Genomic DNA, 23,884 nt, shown 5'->3' with positions numbered 1-23,884 from the left:
CACTTTCAGTTTTAAATTGTTCACTGTGGTTTCCCTTTTATTAAAAACTGCTGAACAGTGGTTTACAAAAACTAAAAAAAGCTATGCTTTTTGGGGGGGGAAATTTAATGTTTGAAGTTAAGGGACAAAAAGCCTGATGGAGGTTAACAACGACTGTCTTCATAGTCTTTTTGTGATTCATTTTTGTATCTTTCTCCTTGATGTTTAGGTAAAGCAACAGCTGTCTTGACAAGAAAGAACAATATAGAGTTTAGAAATGTGTTCCCTTATTTCATAAAATTTACAAATGTGGTGTGTACTTTGAATAAAAATGTACTTGCTTATTCTGTTACGAAAATACGTGAAACAAAGTAAGACAAGAGCTTTGTTTTTTTTATTGAGAGGCCAAACATTTACTAGACTATTTGGTCTATTTTCTGGTTTGTGTTAAGTGCAGAACACCTCTCAGTTTGAAGAAAATTTGTGAAAGAACTAGGCAATGTAACTTTTCTTTTTTAACACGGGTATGCTGGACTTGGCTGAATAATGAACATGAATAATTTTCAGATTATTTATTCAATTCCTGGGTACTGTGTAAGAAGATGAAAAGTGCAGTGATGCTGTTCTCAGTAATGCAGTAGATTTATAGAGGGAAAGAATGGTGAAAAACTGTCCTAGTTTTTACAATAACATTTCTAAAGTTGACTCACACTATTAGAATAAAACTAAATACAGTACATAAAGCTAAAATGTGAACACATTTCTTGTAAAAGTTTTTAGCACAGTAAGTTTAGTGTAAGAACTTGAACCCTTGAAATGGTCGTCACAGCTATGGAAAACAATCCTATAAACTGTCAAGGCAACATATTGGCAAACTTGTAGACAGTTTTTCCTGCGAACAAACAGATTGCATGAGAAAACACCTCATTAGATTTGGTTCATAACCACAAATGGGTGTGTGAAAAACATTTTACAGACAAACCATTTATAACATTGACAAAACAAAATCCAGTGCCTCATTTGCAACCTAGTAAGCAGACCTTAGCATTTCATTAGAGCGCACATCAATCTATACTCGAGGACTTTCAAATATGAGGATATATCGGAATACATTTGCTTATGGATGTAGACACGTGTTCAGCTTTCAGGCGCAGAGAAGATTTTTTTTTAATTGCAACCAGTAATAGGTCAGCAGTATCTTTATTTTTCTTCCTTTTCTATGAATGTTTTTAAATCATGTTAACACTTGAGACGGATCAAGTTGGGGGAAAAAAGGAACGGGCTAACCCACACACCACTGTTGGCAGCCATCGCCCTTTTCCTGTGGAATCGCACCAAACTGGACTGCAGCTGCAGCCATGTACAAGTACTAGCACTTCTTTATTTTAGTCTCATAGAATACTCCTATCAAAGCTACTACACCCAACTATACTTCTAGTAGAACAGTAGTAAAAATGAGGTAGTCATGCCGAATGAGATTTAAGAAACGACACCCACATTCATTTCACTGCGTTACTGATTGTAGTAAAATGTAGCTGGCACAAGAGGCAACTGAGCTAGTGAAAAACGAACACTCGGGTGACTTATTTGAAAATGAGGCTGTGTATATTTACTTGTGGTAGATCTCAGTACATCTCAATAAAACACGCTTATGGCTTGGGTAAACATTTTCTCTTGGTTCTGCAAGTCAAGGTTTGCAGACAGCACAGTTCTCTCTGGCTGAAATCAGGGTTGGGTTTGACGCAGCTGGAAGCAAGAGGAAAGTCGTGGAGCTGCCACACAGTCTGGCAGGTGTAGCTCCAGTTTAGTCTTCACCTGAAGACAGGAAGAACCTATTATATGACTGAAAGGTACGGTCCCTCCACAGAGTCGAAGCCTTGACTCCTGAGAGTACGGTTTGGCTGGGCGTGGTCCTTGGGCTGACCAGAGAGCGGGCCTACATGTCCTCGTCATCCTCACTCATGCCGACGTCCAAGTCCTTGTCCTTGAGTTCCACGGTCTCCGTCACAAACTCCTTCTGGATCCTCTCCAGCTCCCGCAGCTCCGCCTGCAGCTTCTCCTTGTGGAAATCGCGTCGGCTCCTCAGGAGCTTCATCGGGAAGGGATTCATGCTGTAAAACGCGATGTTCATCAGCTTCCTGTGGCCAGAGGGGAGGAAGAAGAAAGTTAGCAACGGCCTTGTGTTGAATTTTGTGCTGAACCAAGCTTTGCCTATTGCAGGGCCAAAGTCACTTCTCTGTTGTAAGAAAGATACTGATATTACTAAACATTGTGCCCTCTTATGTGTGTTCTCAGTTTGGTGATTATGCCTGTAACCTTTATCTCAAAGTAGTTTAACTACTGCATCATAAGACCTTGAAAGATTTCTCAGAGCTGATCATAAAAATGAAAACAGCAAGAAAGATGTTTCATATTTGAAACGCAGAGGGTAAATGTACTTCAGATGCATCTTTCAGGCCTTTGCAATGAAGTAAGCTCAGCACTATCCCTTATAGACATCTCAAGGAGCCCATGAAAGACAGGAAAACAACAAATATGAAAAAATATTTTTCTTAATATTTATTATGAAAACAATCCAGAATATTATTTTCAAATGTTTATTTTAAGATATGTTTTTTTTAAAGACTGAGCATTGAGTGTTCTGTATGGATTTATTCTGCATATAGATTTATTCGGTACTGGCTATAATTACAGCGGGGACTTCGGAAGTGTGCAGTCAGTAATTGTAACTGCATGTATAGCCACATAAAATTGAAGCAAACAGCTTTTGCTTCTTTTCCATAGGTTCTTATTTGCAAATGAGTAAAATGCAACAGATAAAGCATTTAATGAATGTGTGCTTTTAATGGCTCTGAAATTAAAGTTTCAGGCATGTTTCCTCTTTTATAATCAAACTTTGTCTTGCTCATGAGGAAGTAAACGAGTGGTTAGCATTGCTGGGGCCCTGGGATCAATTCTGGACCTGGGATGCTATTTGTGTGGATTTTTTACGTTTTCTCCATGTTCGTATGGGGTTCCTCCCACAATCTAAAAACATACTGGTGAGGTCAATGGCTTCTAGGAAAACTGGCCCTGGGCTTGAGAGTGTGCGTGTCTGTGTCTATACGTCAGCCTGTGATGGACTGGTGTCCCTTCCAGGGTGTACCCTGTCTTGTGCCCGCTGCTCGCCTTGCCAGAATAGGCTTTGGCAATTGGATTAAGGGGTGACAAAATGGATGGATGAATATATAAGAAGAAGGAGGTGACTTCTGTCATAAGAACAGTTAAAAAGAACACATTTGGTAGACATGTTAATGTGCTCAAGCTGAAATCTCCACCCCAGATTCCTGTCGGATTCCTGAAGCTGCGCATCTCTTAGTGGGCGTAGGTCTTACCTTCCATCAGAGACAGTCCTGGTGAAGAACCTTAGGTACTGGTAGATCTCCACATTGCCTTGAATCTTTAAGATGTCCTCTTCTTTATACTTAAAGAGGGCTAGTGCATAGCGAAATATCACCTAAAAAATATAAATGAAAGCACTTTGAACATTTCAGTTAAAAAATTTGCCATTGCACATTGTGCAATAACGTTTATTGAAACATCCATAACTCTTGTTTCCCACAACAGTGACCAGGAATGATTCTCCACATCGAGAATGGAATGACTGATATTTCAGATACTACATAATAAACAACACTCAGATGGGATAGGAATTGCGCCTGCGATCATTGTGATTCTTGTTTAGCTTGTTTATTCTGAATGGTGAGGATGTAGTATAATGAGATTGAATCCACTATTACATTAATCCACTATAGCTGAGGCCCCACTTGAAAGCCATATTCCCATTAGTCTACGCCCTTCAAAAGTAATTACCTCTTCCTGTACCACTTCCTTAGGGAAAAATGGAAGTCTAATGATGTGTGTGCCGGAGACGAAAGCAATTGTGTTCACTTACAGCTGGTAACTTCTCATTTGAAGTTGTCTCCTTTTTCACTGTGCTTCTTCATCCAGTATGGGGAATATCTGCTCTGAACTCAATTACCTCGATTTACCGAGCAAGTGCTCTATTAAAGGTCATTTTCTCTATATGCTAAGGGCAGTGAAAGTCACTTCCACATTAGTAAAAAATCTAAACTCTTGATCTTTAAACTTTTGTCTAGATTGAATTACTTCAAAAAGTACAGTATTATTCCTGCCAGCAGCAAGAGGAAATTTATTGTGAAAAAAGCAGTACATCTTCAAGAAGAAACAAAATCCTATGAATCACAGTAATGTCAAAAACAAAAGGAGAAATAAAGAAGATACTCCACAGACAACAGTAAGCATAGATCATAGACCCTTGATTGTAGCTAAGCCTCAGTTTTATACCCGATGAAAAGATATTCCATGATCTGTGAGTAGAGAGAAAAGATGTCTAAATCTCACCTGATTAAAAAAAATAAGGCACAAGATTGATGGATCAAGGGCCTCTTTCTAATCTAAACTATTCTAATGTTTACAGGTCCAAACATATTTGAATTTAGCATTATAAGCTTAGCAATTAAGATGATGTGCCACTTTCCTTTTTCTCAATTTTTTAAAGATTTGTATAAAAGGGCTACTTTGTGCAATCAAAAGAGGTTAATATTTCGGAAACGGGTAATCCCCTAAAACAATAACCAATACGAATTTTGTGCTTAGCTATGGCCATCAATAATGGCCATACATGCCAAACAGAGGCTTGAATAGGAGCAAACTCGATGACCTGGAACCTTCCTATATCTGCACGTTATACATGGATAGATTAAAAAAATGTTTTCTATCATTCAATAAAGACATTTGACTGGGGCCTTGAGATTCTTCAAAAAGTCAGAATTAAGTCTTAATTTAAAGCTCAGAATATAGACTAGAACAGAGGGTCGTGCTGAATCTTAAGTAGATTGAGCTACAGTGAAGGGAAGCACAGGGTTTCTTTGTGATTAATTAATTTATAGAACTAAGTAGCCATGTCTAACAGAAAAGGCCTGTTCACTGGTTCTTCTTTGATTCCATATGTTTGGCTGATGGGACCCAAGGATTTCTTTAATGTTCTGGCATTTTTTTACACCACAGATAACTCTTCCTCTTGCTGGGTTATTTGGGAATCTTCAGAAATGAACCACATACTTTTAGAATTCCCCCCCCTAAGTTGAGCAAATTCAACATAGTAGAACATTTTACTTTATTAATGAAAGCAGTACAACAGAGAAGAATGGGATTCATGAGATTAGCAAAGCACGCTGTCGAACTGCAAGCCTGCAGTTTTACTTTTAATAATTTACATTTAATAACAACGCTATGTTTTGTGACTTCAAGTTAGGTTTAAAATGGGGCCATTATTTCAAAATAAAGCTAAAAAAGAGGCAGCAATCCAGAAGAAGCCTTTGAATCTCCACCCTACCTTAGTTCCCTCATACAGGAAGGCATCCCACACACGCAACAGGATGTCACTGGCTAGACTCTCCACAAACACCACCAGGAACCAGTTAAAGGTGATGAGGGAGATGTCAATGTCGTGCTCTTCAAAGTGAGCCATCAGGCGCGGCATCTTCTCAGCCATGAAGTCCTTCAGCACTCTCTGGTCAGCCTGCAAGTGACGAAGGGGAAAACAGTCATTGCACATACACGGAAAAGGAAAGATTCATATAAAACATGAGTTTCTCAGCTAGGGGAGATCAGAAATAACGTCTGTAAATTATGCTGAGATCAGCTAACACAATGATGTTAGAAAATTGTTAAATGGTCGTCCCTTTTTATAAACACTGTGTGAGGAAAAGTTAATTTATGATTTCTTTACAAGGCGGCAGTGCTGCATGAGTTCACCGAAGGGCATGTGGAGGTGGAAGAGTACCTGGGAGGCGGTGAGTGTCTTGCTGTAGTAGTCTTGAGGCATTATGTAATCTACTATGGCCACCAAGCACCAGAAAGCGTCCTCCTCGTTCTCCAGGACTAGGAGCGCGATTGCTGCCAGCCTAGGAGAGATGAGTTACAGTCACAATCCTCTCTGCACGCATGCTGCACCCGAGACGTGTCAGGGTCACACAGATCCCTGGGTATCTCCCCTCCAGGGTAAATAAGGGCGCTGATGAAATTATAAGACTGTAATCAAATCAATAATTAAAACATAGGCCCTGAGACCAGCATGCTATGTGAGAAAATTCTAGTTTCACCACTTAAAATTGGGGAATGTCAAATGATCACAGCACAGTTTCTTTATACTCCAGTATAGCTTGATAACAGAATATTGACCAGGCAGCCTAATCTAGATGGGCTGAAGAGAAACTTATTACAATAAATAACACAAATACACCACACACTATGATTTACTGTTATATAGACACTATAACGGATACTGATACTGAGTTTCAGATTCCTACTTAATCCAGACATCAAAAACCTGGAATTCTGTCCCTATGAAATAGGGGCCATTCAGGCATTCTGATCCACTTAATCCACCGAAGTTTCATTCAGTACCCTCAAATAAATAAGACACCAAACCCCTTTTTATGAAGAGTACTTTTTCAGTGCTCAGATTTCCTGGACGAAACCTGGGTTCAAATCTGCTGGGCAGTACAAAACTTTATATCCAACTACTTATATCCAAGCACTTTTCTTTTAACATTCTGTGAAGGGATGTAAAGTTCTGTGGTCTGAACTACATTTCCCACAAATCTCCTTGGAAAGTCCTGGACCCCTCAGTCACCTGACCAGATGCTACAAGACAGTTTGTCAGCTGATGACTTAAAAACCAGGAAGGAGGAGAAGGGCACTTGGAGAGAAGAGTGAAAGAACAACCGAACAGAGGGCAAAGTGCAGGGCTGTGAGTCTGTGTGACGTGAGTGTTTTTGAAGTCAGGAAGCAGCTTGGCTGCCTGGTTTCTATTAAAGATGAACATTAAGAAATGTTAGGTTGTAGCTGAAAGAGGACCTTAAACCTTTATTCTGGTTTGGGGATTTAATTGCAGTTTTCCTCACACTGTAAATGAAGAGCACTATTTTTATACCTTATGGCTGTGTTTATGTCTGTTTTCTAAGGACACACCTATTAAAAGATTTTTTACAACTCCCCAAGCCTCAAGTGTGTCACAGTTCTTTATATGTCTCAAGATTACAATTAGAGATCCACTAGGTGGCTGTGTTTCCCTTGTGCTTCCCAAATTACATTAATAACCATCACCCTCACTTTTCAAATCTATTCTTTACTTGAACTTCAGGACTTGGGTAGTCCTCTGGTAGTTACAACCTTGAGACAAAAGCTGTTCTTTATATGCTGTGCTTCTTAATAAGACAGTCAGAAATTGTATAATTCAATGAGATTAACATCACTAGCAACTACATATTCCATGCTACATGATATATACTGAAAATTTAATAAATTAGAAATTACCTTAAAGCCTTTGTAGAACTTAGTATTATAAGATACTACATTTAAACAATTTATTCAGAATTTTACTGTACTGGAACAATTTCATTGCAAATATAATCATATTATTTCCTGATTATATTTTGAAATGAATGTTTTTTTAATTCTGTGCTCTAATTCTCAAGTTCAGAATGGAAAATACGATCTCAACCCATCTCCAGGTAGTCAAAAGGATTCGTCGTGTGAGAAGAGTTTTCAGTGTACTAATAATAATTTTTATAGCGTCATCCCAAGTATACAAAACCACTCCGCAGTTGGGACACACCCTTTCCATTCACCAGTGAAGTGCTGCGCTCACCTGGGGGCTGTCAGCTGCCATTCTGCAGAATCAGCCCCACGATCCAGCAGATCAGATGGAGTAGAGACACTGCTTCTCTGATTAACACCCTAGGTGCCAGAGACTGCTAACGACGAATGAGCATTCTTCGTCTCATCTGAAGGAGGGCAGGGCATACCACAGCTGTCCCTGTCCACTGTACTGGACCAATGGTTTTGAAATTCTGGTCCAGGTGGGAAGAGTGCCACCTACTGGTCCACCAACACCACTTTTACAGCAGTCTCCTGGTTCCCCTCACATGTCCCCCCATCCCAGTACTGCCCTATCCCAGCCTCGCTGAGCTTCTCAGATCTGAGGAGATCAGGCTAGAGGGTGACCACGCTGCTACAAGAAAAACCACTCTGGAGTCCCCACATTGCATATCCACTATGTGTACTGACTTTTTTTAGAAACCGTGCAGTATATTCTGAATTGTTAGGAGTGAAAAGGCATTTTACAGAGCCCTTCACCCGAGGCCAAGGGGAGGAGCGGAGAGCGGAAGTCAGCTGACCTGTTGAGGCCCTGGCAGTAGCCGACGGCGGGGTTTTGCCAGGAGAAGGCCAGCAGGACCCGGCGCAGCTGCTGCACGGCGGGGCTGGTGGGGGAGGCGAAGGACTTGTTGCTGGTGAGGGTGCGGTGCAGGTCCAGCTGAATCTGGCGGGAGACTGGGTGCTGCAGGGCCTCGCCCTTCCTGCACAACTCATGGTAGCGCTGTGGGTGGGACTCCCGCAGGCCCTGGGTGCGGGTCCTGACGATCCAGCGCCACACCTGCGGCCGGTACTCCCTTGGCACGCCGCAGCGGATCAGCCCCTTCAGCTCCGGCGAAGGCACCAGCTTGCCGGAGGGACGCCCGCCCATGTAGTGCGCCCAGCGGCCCAGCAGGGGCTTGTCCACCATGTCCTGGTGCAGCAGGTTATGGGAGCGGATCTCCAGGGCCTGGATCTTGGCGAGCAACTGCATGTCCTCTACCTCATAGTCTGGGACGATTTTGAAGCCGTACTCATCGTGCTCCCTGAATCGGGCAAAAGAAGGCAAGGGCGGCTTCAGATGGTTATGAAGCTGAGAAGAAAGTGATCTCAATTCCTTGGGATCCTTGTCTGATCACTGGACAGCACCTTACATCGGTATGCCATCTGCATGCCCTTCAATGCTGCTTAAACTTTGCCATTATTCAAGTTGACTACTCACAGGGCCTTGTAAAAGGAGTCACCTCCTTCCAACAATCTTCAATTTTGTTGAATTATAAATGACGCCCAAGTTTAGAGAACTAGAAATTGTTACTAAAGAGAATGGATGATATTTGTATTCTCCACTCACCACCTTGACTCAGGTTCTCCCGGACAATAAAACAAACTCACAAGCTCTGATTCAATTTCATATGATAATAAAGGGTAACTTCTGCAGTATGAGAGTTGGGCACAGTGTTTGGCTGTCTATGTCAAGAAACCCGAGAGCGAGACCTCAGTGCATTTGGACTTGCATACCTGATGGGGTTGACCTTGGGCACATCTTTCATGTCTTCCTTCAGTGCGTCTTCAATCAGCTTCTTGAGCTCCTCCTGCTGCTTAGTGCCCAGACCCTTGATCTCCTGAAGCTTGCGAAGACGAAGCAGATACTTGCTCTCCATCTGACAGTACCTGGCCTCCAGGTAGGCGCACTGTGGCAGAAACAGAAAGATGCTTAAAGCTGAGTGACAGCCTGGGACAGTACAGTAGGTCAGGTTGAGATCTTCCATTGATCAATTTGCAGCACTATTAGTAACACGAGAACAGACCCTATGGTCCATTATGGTTCACCCGCAGTCAATAAGTACTTCCTGAAGAGAGGCCCAGTGTACCAGAGAAACAACAGTGTTGTAACTGTTCTAAACATGCCTTTATTACACTTTCACGGATGTTGGTAGGTAACTGAGTCTTTGCTGTTAAATAATAAGAACAATAAAAAATGGAAGCATTCTTTAGAAAAATATACCTTTGCTAAATATGGGCAGATAGGTGCTAGACTTGTCCATTCATGCTCCATTCTCTTACTGTGTTAGGCACTGTATCTGCTACTGAAGAGAAGTGTTGCTAGCTGTGGTTTTGGCTGTGTGGACAGCGATATATCTGGGCTCTCTGGCCTCACTGTGGTTTTGTGGTGGGCCATTGTTACAGAGTAAGACTTTCATAATTGACATTAGCTCATCTATTTTAGGAAGCCTACATTGATTCCTCTGAACTTCTCAAGTACACTATAATATGTTTTATTTTATGTTTCATTTTATTATCTAAAGGGAAAGTTACAGTGTGAATTACCCATATCACTCTTAATTCTATATAAGCACTGATATTTCCCTTGAAAATGGGGGAAATTCATTGACCTTGTCTGTCTTCTGTGCAACACCATTCTGTCAGTCTTTATAAGGTCTAGTGTAACATACTCTCCACACAGTCCATGCTGTGTTGCATCAATTTATTTTAAGGGTCATACACCTTGTCGAGTGTTAGATAATACCTACATTAGTGAAACGTAACATTTAGTTATTTATTTGTAATCCAGTCAGTCTTCAGAAAGGAACTGTCCACGTGTGTTCAGTGTATGAAGAATTAACAAATGAATTACAGGAGACTCCTAAAATAAATGGTTACTATTGTGCGCATGATAAAGCTTTGCCTAATGTTTATGTGGACAAACTACTTTGTGACCAGTTCTGATTTACTTCTCATACATAGCTGGTGGCATGACATGTCCTCATAGATGAGGCCTCCAGCTCTCACCTTCATCATCAGGCTCTTCTCCTGCTCTGAACTGTTCCTCCACAGTTTGGTAAGCTGGTAGATTTCCGAGTTTAGGAACTTGTTTTGGATTTTGTATGCCTCAATATCATCCTAGGGAAAGTAAGCAATAAATGAATGAGGTTGATAAAGAAACTACTAAGGGTGCTCAGACATGAATAGACACAGAATTTCACTGGAGATTTCCACTGTAAAGCACAGTTAGATCCTAGTATTTACAGGGTACTCTTGAAACAGTGGATGTTCCTTATCAATTAAAAAAAAAATACTTCTTTCTCTGAGAAAAATAATTTTCACCTATGCACACAATTTAGATGCAGTCTTATTTCAGCTATAGATCATAATGAACAGCTGTCATTCACAGCTAGCATTCTCAAAAGTAAACCAGAACATCATTCAGGAGCTACAGTATGGGAAGCACGTTACCGCAGCAGTAGATAAAAGTTGAACTGGGGGTTTCAAATATACACCAGAGTGAAAAACAAATAAACAGGAATTTAGTATTGATTCAAATGCCTAACTAGAACAAAGCCACAAACTAATAGGATGGTTTCCTGATGCTGGAATACTTTCATAATGCCTTTTCTTGCCCTGCTTCCTTGCTTATTGTTGTGAGTGACAAATATAAAACAGTCCACTTCCCTTCAATGCAAATTGCTGCATTTTTAATACATCCATCCTTCCATTTTCTGACCATTTCATCCAATTTAGGGTCACAGTGGAGCTGAAGTCTATCCCAGCAATCAACGGGCACAACGTGGGGTACGCAAGTCCATCGCAGAGTACATACAAACACGCTCACACTCAAACCAGGGCGAATTTCCCCAGAAGCCAATTCACCTATCGGTATCAGGTACTGAATGACAAAAGTCCCATTCCTGGATTTAAAACCTTGGAGTGCGATGAACCCCTAACGCAGTGAGAACGCACAGACCTTCAGGTTCTCCGCTTGCTCCTGCAGCTGGCGGAAGGTCTCGGCGCTCACGCTGTTAAGGGTGGCACAGTGGGGGTCGGCCATGCAGGCCGACACCTGCTCCGAGAGCTTGAGGATGACCTCCTGCTTGGCGTGGTTCTTCTCCATCATCATCTGCACGTGCTGCTGGAGCTCGGCCACGTGGCCGTCCTGCTGGGCCAGCCGCTGCTCCAGCTCTTCCTTCTCCCGCTGCAGGGCCTGCAGCCGCCCCTCCAGGTCGGCCGCGCGCCGCTCCTGGTGCCGCAGCAGCTCCAGCCTCTTCTGCTCCCCCCCGGCCGACAGGAACTGCGCGCAGGTCCGCTTCTCCTGCTGGGCAGCCTCCAGGGCCTTGTGCAGCAGCCCCACCAGCTCCTGGGGTGGACAAGGGCGACAGACAGGCCACATGCTCAGCCGGAGGCGCGGGGCTCGCCTGAGGATGCTGGGCGAACTCGGGATCGGACCGTATGTGCCCCACAGAGTGAGAGGAGACCTTTGCAGGGCCCTGAAAACCCTGAAAAACTTCTGGAAAATAGCCTTTTTGTGAATTTATCTGCTACCTCTTGAGTGCATTTCTGGACCTGTTGGTTTTAAATACAAGCAGTACATTTTATAGAGGTGGCACTAGATTATCTGCTCATCGCAAGGGCCCATAAGAGGTTTCTTGGACCCTCTGGAGAAGAGAAAGGTATTTTTTTTAGAAGCTCCGCTAATACACCAGTACTAGCTCAAGCTGAAGAAATACCCCCACTGCTGCAGCCCTTCGTCATAACTGCCGTTGTACCACCACAGTACAACGGCAGATTTCTAGATGCACGAGTTGAAATTTGGTGTCAAACTGCTACATGTTCTACAAAGGCTTTGGGTATAAAACAGGAAAATGTTTTTTTTTCAGTTTCCTCTGCACAGAGAAAAAAAAAAGTCCCCTGCCCTGCATGAAAAGCTAATCTGATAGGGCTCACGCAGATGTGAAAGCCAGGCTGTGGTTTGCCTGCAAAATCTAAAGGATTTTTCATTCAAAAGCAAGAGGTAAAAAAACACAACCCAAGAAAGGGTGATAAATGGAAGCTTTAGGTGAGAAAGGATGCGTTGCCAAATCAATATTATTAACAGAGACAAACTTAACAATGGAATACCCTTTGCAAATACTGTACACATCCGTTCAAATATTCTTTCAGCAAAGAGAACTTGAGAACTATGTTATTATATTCAACAAATCCTACAGCATCACTAATTGCCACACCACAGTTGCACTCTTTTCTTGCAAAATTCTGGTAACATCTGCATGTGCTGAAAAACGTCAGAGTTTTATTCATCACTCACAAAATTCACATTTTGAAGGCGGCTTCTACAGATAATCGCTGGTTTACCTGAAACCAGCTTACTTGTTTTCCATTTTCTAGAAAATCTGGAGAGGACTCATAATCTTGAAGGCCCTGGTCATGGGTCCAGGTGGCTTTAAAGACTCAATTTCGGAGAGCTACACTAGGAGAAACAAGGTATGATGGGCAAACGAAGACCGGCACAGAGCTCTACCTTCTGTGACTTAAGCTCCTTGGTGAGGGTGAGGACCTCCTGCTGCAGCCGAGAAGCTCTCTCGCTGGCACCGGCCTCCTTCCTCTCAGAGGGGAGTGTGAACGGGATGCTCATCTTCTTCTCCTTCTTCCGGGAGTTGTCGCATGGGGACCTCCTGCCCCCCAGCTGGGCCTCCTGCCCTGCCTCAGGTAGCAACAACACGGCGGAGAGTGGGCGGGGGTCAGGGGTCACGGCAGGCACTGGAGGGGCGGCAGGTCACAGAGAGACTCTTCACACTTCATATCCCCGTTCTTGTCCTAAATTCAGCATTTTCACGAGCCCATTGTGATTTCTGTGCTGCACAAGACCCTGCAGCACAGCTGCTGCGTGAGCCAAGAGGTGTCTCCTTCTCTCACGTTTATCGTGAACACCAACCAATTCTATAGAAAACGTCATAACAAATGATAGCCAAGCACTGCCCATCACTTCAAAAAGAAACATTTGTGAAGCAACAAGTAAAGGTTTATTCCATGCTGAAAAGAGAAGAAAAGAAACACAATGCTTCGGCACCCAAAACGTTTCACGTGACACCCGAAGAAGGCCCCACAGCCGAAACGTTGCATTTCTTTTCGGCTCTTTTCAGCATGGAATAAACCTTTACTTGTTCTTTTGCAGCCTACGCATGCTGACGCAGCTACCTACTGGAAACATGTGAGCCTATGGTCATGAAAACCAGCTGATAATGTATAATAATGCTCTGCACGTATCCTGTTTAGCTTACCATTTGAATTGCTCCAACCTGACACACTGAACAGAGCTGTAAGAGCTGTCTACTGAGAAAAGGTTATGACATTTTATGACTCACTTCTAGGCACTCTGTGGTTAAAGACACAGATCATTACAGCACTGCCCACTCTTCTACTTGCATAAATATTTAGAATGGCTATATCGTTTATTTTAATCAGATATGTTAATTCAAGACAAATTTGCATTTATGGTGACGGCCAGGATAGTCAGGGAATTCACTGGCGCAATCTGAGTGAAGCACCTTGCAAAAGGGTACAACAGCAGAGTCCCAGCTGGGACTTGGTCCCATGACCGTCCTGTCAAGAGCCTTAACCGCTGCTCCACCACTACAGTGGCACCAGGTTTTGCGAAGAAATAAAAAAAAGGGCTTGATGCTTTGGCCGATACTAACTCCTGACGAAGGTTCAACAGCTGAAACATTGTGTTTCTCCTTATCAGCATGGAATTAACCTCAACTTTCAAAGCATCCTGAGAACTATGGAGTGCCGTGGTCACTTTTCTAAGAAGACTCAGGGCTCCAGCTTCCCAGGGATGGACACTATAAAATGGACATGGAAAGGACGAACCTGCATTTTCCTCGGTCCTTGGTGGGAGAAGCTCCTTATTGGATGGGGTGGGAGGCAGCTGAGGCTCTTCAACATGGAAGACACTACATCCGAAATCGTGGGACGATCGACTGATTCGAATACTCTGCACCTGGTTTCTGTCAGAGCAGTAGCAACACACACAGACCAATGGCTGAGGACAAGACGCTCAACAAGATGCAAGTGATTCTCACTCTTGGCCCCAGAGAGTCAAAGTGTCTTTTTCCATCTCTCTCAATCCACTTGAGTTCTGAATGACTTCATTGAACCAGTTATAAGCCTCTAATCTTGCAGGAGTCTGACTCCCCTATAAAACCTGCAGGGCTGAGTCTCTCCAGGACCAGTGAGAATCACTTATATACAGTATAGCAGCACAAACAACCCCTCAGGGATTCAAACATCAGGGAGGAAAACAATTACCTTTTGTTCCCAAGATTTAATATGATTGTAAAATAAGACAATAAATAAAACATTACATACTGTATGAGGGAATACGTTGGTGCCTTTGTTAAGTGCAAGTAAATACTCAAGACAAGAGTCAGATATTGAGTATTTACCCTGTATAATTAGTCATTCAACATTTGTGACTGAGGTAAATTCATTTTTGTGTCTTTGCTCCTATATTTTGACCAGGCAAGAGGATTTGATTTGTTACTTCTGCCACCTTTCTCTGGAGTGGACAGTTCTTGCTACAGACTATGGTCTGGATAATTTTTGACTGTTTAACAATATAAAGCCATCTCTGTTGTATTTAATTTTTTTAAGAACCTTAACTTAATTAACCCCCGTCAAATTGTCTGGCTTGGGATTAAAGTTAGAAGGACAATTAATTTTTAAAAGCAACATCTAACCACTGCATTTCTGTGTGTCACAAATACAACACAATAATGAGTAAATGGGCCAAAACACAGCCCCTGAACCTCACTGTCAGGGGGCATGAGAAGAAAACAGGAAGCTGGAACACCTGCCTGGCAAGTGTCTGCTGCAATCCACGGGAAGATAAAGCAAAGCAGGTGTACTTCTGTTTTTTTATCTATTTCAGCATTTGTGGAAGCTGATGGGCTGTGTCAATTGGACAATACCTACATCAGAGAACACACTGCAACTTCTCTATTATGTTTTCAAAGAGGCTCCCAGAGGCCTGTGGATAATCAATGATGTTGCCAACCTTCCATTTCGCTAAAAGGGCCAATTTTGAGGAGAGGACCTGAGTGAAAACGTGGGCTAGCATTTCAAACCGGCAAGAAGTGTCAGCCGGAAAGATATGGTCACATAAAAAAAACAAAGGGGAAACTTTCTTAAGAAAGTGAAAAAAACATTATAACCCTCAGCAGTTCCTAGGAACTATGTGTTCGTTACAATATAAATGAAAACTGAAATTGACTCCTGTTATTGGATGTTTGAGATCTCTATCCATGATAATCTCCATATTCACTCCTTTTCACAGATGTGGGACTATGAAAGCAATGAAGTATGTGTAAGATTTACTGTAGGTTAGTAACTATAATTTCAAATGAATTTAAAATGCTCTAACGATAGAATATTATTATTTATATCTAGCACATGTGTACATTTACTGTATTCCTTCATTTTTTCTAATTCTTCAAAGTCCAAATTGAGGAATCTGAGCAGAGTTAAGTATTCGTTTATCACAGCAACAGATGTATGATCAATATTCTCATTTACAGGAAGTGCCACATCTGTCGTTGTCTTGTTTAAATATACCACACACTGTAAAATTAATGCCTGAAAGACAAACTTCCTTTTGGGTCAAATGGGTATTTTTCTATTTTCAAAAAGACAGTTAACCTTTATTTCCCCCACTGACATAAAGAGAACAATTCAACTTTACCATGAACAGCGGCAGTTAAGATCAACTGATAACAGATCTGGTGATTTCAATTTTCCTCCCTAGTTTTCTTTGTAAGTTTTACTAACATTTCATTTCTTTCAACCATGAAAGTGCTCCAAATGGGACATCACAAGAAGGAGGTGAATGCAATTATATATATATAATTAAATGTATCGCAACAATTGATTTGACTTTCATCATACTAGTATACAAAATTGTTTATCATCATGATTACTAATTTGTCTGATGCTTTGATCCAGAGCGATGTACAGTTGAAAATGATCTTAATGGCTCCAAACATTGAATGTGGCAAATTAATCACAATAAGATTGATCATGAGAAGTTAACAGATATAAATACACTATCAGATGTATTTTGGTAAAGGCTGAGTCTTAAAAATAAAGGGGAGTTCCTGTTTGTTGAGTGTTTGAATTGTCCCTGCAATGCTATTGCTACTAATTTCATCACTCTCATCAAATATTTCCTTTGTAGTCATGTCAACCACCAGAGAAAGCACCAGATCTGCAGCCGTGTGACCTAATTACTTCACTGGGATGCAACTATTGCTTTTTGCATTGTGTACTATACAGTATATTAAAGTCCTATAAGAGGTGGAACATCACGTAACCAAAGGAATTGATTAACTTGTAAGACAAGTGTTAGATGAATGATTGCTTTCATGATTTTAAAGCAAAATATGTTCCTTTAATGCTCTATGGTTGAATATGAATACTGTAAGAAATAAATCTTAATCTGGAAAATGGCTTAACAGCAACCATAAATTGTAAAAAAAAAAAGGACACACTAAGTTTAATCTGAATTGAATGTATGATTTCACCCCCGTGTAATTTAATTTAAGCCACAGAACCTGTGGAGAAAGATGACGGGTACCTGAGCACAGATGCAAACTAATCAAACTATTTTTAATACAGTCGATGCTCCAAACGTATCTGGTTTCCTGTCCACTTTAACTATTTGACTTCACCTGAATAGAGGCCCCGAATAAGGGCCTGCTTTTATCTCGCTACTTTCATTGCCAAACATCATCCCTTATAAAGAGTTTTAGATAGCAATTCTTTTCTCATGAACATTAATAAAGCATGCAAAGGAACAAGTAATAGGTTTATTCCATACTGAAAAAAAGAAGAAAGAGAACACAACGTTTCGGCCGTGGAGCCTTCTTCAGGTGTCTGAACGTTGTGTTCTCTTTCTTCTTTTTTTCAGCATGGAATAAACCTATTACTTGTTCCTTTGCAGCCTATGCATGCTGACGCAGCTGCCCACCTGAATTAATAAAGCATTTCAACCTTGCTGCTAAAATCCTTTCATTCAATGTCATTTTTGTATCTTAATTTGAGAATGTTCATAGAATGTGTTTTTGGTGTATGTGGATTGGTGGGGGGGCACTTTAGGATACCCCAAACACTCTTCTGTGTCCTCTGAGTAAAGAACAAAAGTTCACTTGACAGCCCTTCACAGTCCTGGGCCAGAGCCTGGCCTGCGGGGGGTGGCCGGCGTACTTACTGCAGCTCTGTCAGAGGGTGTTTCAGGGAGAGTTTTTGCAGGGTTGTTTGTTGCCATGGATCTGGGAGGCAGGCTGCTTCCTCTCCCACAAGGCCCACAGGGGTTTTTACTGCTGGTAAGAAGTCATCAGATTGTTCTGGGGAAAAAAAAGTGGCGGATTTCAACAGACTGCGCATTAAATACGAAAAGGGAGGACATGCCAGCCTACTGTACTACATATGAAAAACTGGAGAAATGCTCAGTGAGCCTATATGATTCCTATGCTTATTTGGAGTTAATGCTCTAGAGCTGACATTTTCCACAAAAAAATAATTAAAAGTGATTTTATGGTACTTGTAATTATTTTTACTTAATTATTTCTAAGAAGCCTTCTCTATAAGGGTTACATCTGCTCACTAATGTTTCGAACTACTGAAAGATTATAAACCAAGCAGTTCTGCAAAGTGATGACATGCAGTGAGGTTATTTCAGGAAGACAAGGCAGAGTAGGTGCCCTTGATTTTCAATGCTGCTGACAAACCGTTGCAGTGCATCTCATGCAATTAAAACCACACTCCATCGTGTTAATTTACAGTTACTATTGTTTATAAGTGCAGATGGAGCAAACTCTGATAAAATCTGTTGAGTGGGAAAATACTGTATGATTCTGCAGCCTTTACTCATTTGCCAGAACAGAAATGTTTCTAGCTACAACACTATAACAAAAAAGAAATACAAAACCTACATGTGTATTTGCACTTTGTTTCTGTACAAGCACTTTTTCTGTTACATACAGTACGGGGTGCACACAATTATTCTTTTGTGTTGTACATTTTATTGTTTTTAAACAAAACAGCGAAAACAACTTTATGTCATTAAAACAGCAAAAAAATACAGAACAGAAACAGAAAATAAGTTGTCAACTGTACAGAAAATGCAAAACAGATACATAATTCAATTTTAAAATGGACAGAAGAATTTTTTATATAACTGATTTCTTTATTTTACTTTCCTCCCCTTTAGGAAGTCTTTGACTCATTTCTGTTGAATTAAGTCAACAGGCATATCACCCTGCAACTCACAACTGGCAGCCCACTGAAGCTAAACAGGTGCCTGGACAGGAGACCTCCTGGGAAACACTAAGGTTGCTGCTGGATGAGGTATTAGAGGGGCCAGTAGGGTCTATGTGGGTCCTAATGCCCTAGTATAGTGACAGGGACACTATACTGTAAAAAGGTGCCATCCTTCAGATGAGATGTAAAACCGAAGTCCTGATTCTGTGGTCATTAAAAATTCCAGGGAGTTTTTCAAAAATAGTAGGTGTATTACCCCAACGTCCTGGCCAAATTTCCCATTGTCCTTTACCAGTCATGGCCTCCAAATAATCCCCATCTCTGAACTGTCTTCATCACTCTGTTCTCCTCCCCACTGACAGCTGATGTGTGGTGAGCATTCTGGTGCACTATGGCTGCTGTCACATCATCCAGATGTGGGGTTAAATGTCAGGAAAAACTATAATACACCGATTACATAAATACACTCAACCCCATTTGCTATGCTACAAACCTAAATGAAGCTACACAAATTTGTATAGTACGTAGTCGCCTCCGCTTTTCTGCAATAACAGTGGTTCTCAATATTTCAAAATGAAATACTCTGTAACATCCCTCAGTCAGGTAGGTTTTTTGGAGGCAGTAAGCAGCTTACCTCTCAAGCTATTCAGAACATTTACAAGATAAATTTAGTTAGAGCTCAAGAGTTAGGGTTTTGTTTCATCTGTGTTTGTGTTTTGCCCAATTCCTACAATGCAGAGCAGTGTTTTATCTTGCAGAAATCACACCAAACTGGTGTGTAAAGTTGGTACAGTCCATGACAAAAAGACTTGTGGCTGTAATTGCTGCCAAAGATGCTTCCCTCAAAATGGAGTTCACAGGCCTGAATAGTTATGCTCTCAACATATTTCAGATTATTCTCTTTAGTTTTTGCTGAGTTATCTTCAGTTTTACTGTCACTTATCTAACCATTGAAAGTCTTCAGCTTGGGCATTCAGATTTCAAATAAAATATAAAGTTTATAAAAATATATGTGTCATTTCACAATATGAGACATTTAGAAGAGCCTGAATCCTTTTGCAAGGCACTTGTGTATCTGTTTTCCCTAGACTTGCATATCTTAATGTGTGTCAATTTGACATCACGTCAGGTTTGGTCACCAAAGACTAAAATATTAAATATTCTGAGCTTGCAAAGTAAAGTGTCAGGTTATACAGTTTTTATTAGTTAAAATAAGTCAGGCCTAGTCCCCCATTCTAAGCTCCTAAAAAACTCTGAATATAAAATCGTCTGTGAAGTATTAGTTTAAGACTGGTTTACACGTTTGTTTCTGTAAAGACAGGTCCAAACAACTGCTTAGCAGTGCAGAGCAATTACTCAATATTTCCCTGCCTTAAGGGAGAGGTTTGCTATGCTGGTGACACAAAATAATTAGCGAATGAGTCAGCATGGATGACACAAGTAAGAAAAAGTCATCCCACAGAGAAATTGAAAGAAAGTTTAAAAGTGTGCATTCTAACAGAGGTTCAGAGCCACAGACTACGCAAAAATATACCTGTGTTTACAATGCGATACTGCCTGCAGAATTATTATATTTCTTAGAATGTTTATTTCCTTCTTTAATACACTGTCTAAAGAACTTTAATTCATAATCATACCTCAAACTTTATATTCAATGCAAAGGCCGACGATCTGGGCTTATGGTTTGTATCGAATTCTTTTTCAACTTCACCATGATGGGTAACATCTGAAACTATAGCTCAGTATTACCTTAAGCTCGGTCAATTACCTTAAAAATCATAATACGCTCCTCAATAAATGTGACAGAAATCACTTCCATATTAATACCGCTGCCATGATTAATTTATAAATCTACCCTGATAAAACTGTTTTTTTTTAAAACACAAACAAGCAAACATCCCACGTTTAGTGCAAACAAAATGCATTTGATGAGACTGTCACTTTTACAAAAATAAAGCTAAACTTCTGGCACAGAAGTGCTTGTCTGTTTGTCAGTCTGTGTGGAAACAAAATCCCTAGCACTGTTTTTGCCAAGCAGTGCTGTAACTGTGAGCTAAAAATACAAGGCTGCCTTAGAGCAATCAAATGCCACCTGGTTCTCAGCTCATTAACCCTCTCATGCCAGTAAAGTGACTCTGCTTCCACACACCAGTTAAACATTCACGGTGCTAATCCTGGCTTGTCTTGACGGTTGGTGCTGACTTTTCAGTGCACACTGCTGTGCAACACTCTGGACTGTGTAGGTAGATGGAGTACTGCCATCTGAGATGTTTTTTTAGCAGGTTGAAATTTATTTTTAACTGGTGCTGAAAGTTTATAGAGATGCTGCAATGCCCTAAAGTTCCTTCCAGGTGTTTTTTTTTTTGCTGCTGCAGAATTACATGAAACAGAGATATGGAAATTTGTTCTGGAGTAGGCAGAATGTGACAACGCTTTCCAGGTTAAGAGGCTTGAAAATAAGACGCTGGTGCTGAGCAAGGGGGAAATAGCGCTCAATAGAAAGAAGACCTCTTACCAGATACTGTTTCCTGCCACCAGTATTGAAGGGGCATGCAACGTTACCAAAATTTAAAAGATTGCATGATAACAGGATGAGTAAGACATATTCAAATACACAAGTACTTGTGCAGGTGATGTAGTATTTCTAAATATAAATTTATGAACACAAAAAGAGTAGATGCATCTTGTATGATGGACCAGTGCTTCATAAAAGAATAAATATATTAAAATCTACAGCAACAATTTAATTGTAACTAGCCTTATTCCAACAGTATTTTGGGCTATAATGACAAATTGACCTTAAACAACACACAATTCAGAGACTTTGTATGTTGTTTTTCACATTTGTCTTTCACTGAAACATGAATGGTAAACAATGCATTGTAAATACAGTTGTGTAGATTCCTTCCTACAAGAGGAAGGTATACTGGGTCCACTGTCTATCCTACTGGATTGGAACTTGCTCAGTAGCTCCAGCTCCAGCAGAAGAGTGTCTAGGATTGAACCCTGATAACCATCAGGAGAAACGATGGCACTAAATTCTGAGGTGAAAGCTGATCCTCAATGATGACAGAAAACACTGATGTCCAATCTTAGACAATGGTTTCTCATACTTTCTAAGTGTATGGGAATACAATAGCAAGTCAAACACTAGAGTAAGATTTTCCAGACCACCGTGAACTCCAGTCACATCACCCTGGAATGTTACACTGTAATGGGTGGGGTGTGTTTCTTGTTCTGTTTTTTTTTTCTTTGCACACTGGCTTCTGTGTAGATTTGTACTAGTTCAGTGACACTAAACAGGCTGTGTTGTTAGGTTACATAAGAACATATGAAACAGGAAGAAGCCATTTTGACCTTCTAGACTTTGTGGCAGTTAGGAGTCAATTGATCCAAAGGATCTCATGCAGCTGTTTCTTGAAAGAAGCCAGGGCATCGGCATCAACTATGGGTCTGATTAGCTTGTTGCACCTCCCACCATCCTTTTCTGGTTAAAAAAGTGCCTCCCCTTTTCAGTCCCAAGTCCACTTCCACTTTGTTGCCACTTGTGTCCTTAGGTTTGTCTGTACGAAGCACTCTGACCCACTGGGTTGACTTTGTTACACTGTCAGAGTGCTTCTTATTTAGCAAACACAGATATAATTGGCATACAGTTGTAAGAAAAGGATTGAATTATCATTATTCCAGCATTAAATGCTCCTATAAAGTGTGACGTGGCTGGGCCCTGAGGCACAGCAAAGCTGCCCCAAACCATGTGGCTCCCTCCACCATGATTCACAGTTAGGAAGAGGTTTTTGTTTTGGTATGCAGTGTTTTGCTTCACCCAATTTTGTTTTATCTTTCCACAGAGGATTGTTCCAGCTTTGGCAAACTTCAGATAGGCAGCAATGTTTTTTTGGAGAGCAGCAGTTTCCTCTGTGGCGTCGCCCTTCCATGGCCACCACCCTCATTCAATGTTTTTCTTATTGAGGCCTCATGACACAGACGTTAGTCAGTGAAAAGACGCCTGCAGATCCTTAGCTGTTACCCTGGGTTCTTTGTCACCTCCTTGAGCAATGTAGAGCTCGCTCTTGCAGCGATTTTTGTTGGATGACCACACCTAGGGAGAGTAGCCATGCTACAGAATGTCTTCAATTTGTACACTATCTGCTTGACTGTGGTATTTCTAAGTCTTTAGAAATTCTTTTGTAACTCTTTCCAGCTCTATGAGCATTGGCAACTCTTCTTGTGAGGTCCTCTGAAAGCTCTTTTAATTGGGACATGTTTCACTTTAACAAATCAGTGTTGTAAAGAGCATACTCTGCTGGTAACCAAACTTTGTGGGGTTTTTTATAGTCACACCTGAAAATCATCTCTTAAATGGGATTCCTGAATCCAATTACCACCTTTAATAGAGGTCATTATCTTAGAAGTTCACATAGTTTTCCAGCTTAGACAGTGAATGTTTAAACATTGTGTTCAATGTAGATGAGAAAAACTACAATTGTTTTTGTACTATTTGTTTAATCAGATTGTGTTGATCTATTATTATGAATTTGATGAAAATCACACTTTAGGAGCAATTAAGGAATACAGATGACTTCACTAACTTTTTCTCAAGCTGTATAAACCGTGTAATGAGTGAAAAACTGCACAGTAGTCGTAGAAAATGTCTCCTCCTCACTCCCTTCTGTTGCTTCACTGCTAAAGGAGATGACACTCTGCTGTGTCACTGTGAGGAAGTTTGAGGTGTGCACCAGCTCTGCAGGTTAACACCCACTTCAATCACCCCATCTATTAAGAGGCACAATAACTTTTTTTTACAGAAATCGCCATTACAAAAACAATTAGATTTCCTGTTTGTCATTGGTTTTATCTTTTAACTTAAATCCTCAAAATAAGTCTTTTTTATATAATGAAATTTACACTGTATTCATTTAATCGTATATGGTACCTAAAAAATTAATTCCCCGCTATTGCTGAATATACATTCTTTCTATATATGGAGGTGTTTAATTTTTGTTCTATTTCCGCTCAACATGAGAGGCTTAACAACTTAATGCATTTTCAATAGAATCCTAACTTTAACTCATGTCACATCCTGACATCTCATATATAGTTTATGTGTTTTCTA

At 40.9% G+C, this 23,884-nt stretch overlaps 1 protein-coding gene across 2 annotated transcripts in view; it reads right to left on the bottom strand.

Annotated features, from left to right (window-relative positions):
* Nucleotides 1–536: 536 nt before the first annotated feature.
* tbc1d2 (TBC1 domain family, member 2) overlaps nt 537–23,884 on the bottom strand; it is a 39,314-nt gene continuing 15,966 nt past the window's right edge. For both annotated transcript variants that reach the window (XM_088631456.1, XM_088631464.1), the window contains exons 4-14: nt 17,720–17,855; nt 14,326–14,462; nt 12,974–13,212; nt 11,423–11,812; nt 10,471–10,581; nt 9,199–9,371; nt 8,226–8,726; nt 5,828–5,948; nt 5,378–5,563; nt 3,354–3,475; nt 537–2,117 (exon numbers count right to left, since the gene is read on the bottom strand). In XM_088631456.1, coding sequence (XP_088487582.1) covers nt 1,916–2,117; nt 3,354–3,475; nt 5,378–5,563; nt 5,828–5,948; nt 8,226–8,726; nt 9,199–9,371; nt 10,471–10,581; nt 11,423–11,812; nt 12,974–13,212; nt 14,326–14,462; nt 17,720–17,855 — 2,318 coding nt within the window. In that variant the 3' untranslated portion in view covers nt 537–1,915. The remainder of the gene's footprint in view (nt 2,118–3,353; nt 3,476–5,377; nt 5,564–5,827; nt 5,949–8,225; nt 8,727–9,198; nt 9,372–10,470; nt 10,582–11,422; nt 11,813–12,973; nt 13,213–14,325; nt 14,463–17,719; nt 17,856–23,884) is intronic.

The sequence above is a fragment of the Lepisosteus platostomus genome, chromosome 1 (genome assembly GCF_059453375.1).
Source record: "Lepisosteus platostomus isolate fLepPlt1 chromosome 1, fLepPlt1.hap1, whole genome shotgun sequence".
NCBI lineage: Eukaryota > Metazoa > Chordata > Actinopteri > Semionotiformes > Lepisosteidae > Lepisosteus > Lepisosteus platostomus.
The sequence above is the reverse complement of the archived record's forward strand: the minus strand, read 5'-3'. Positions and strand labels throughout refer to the sequence as shown.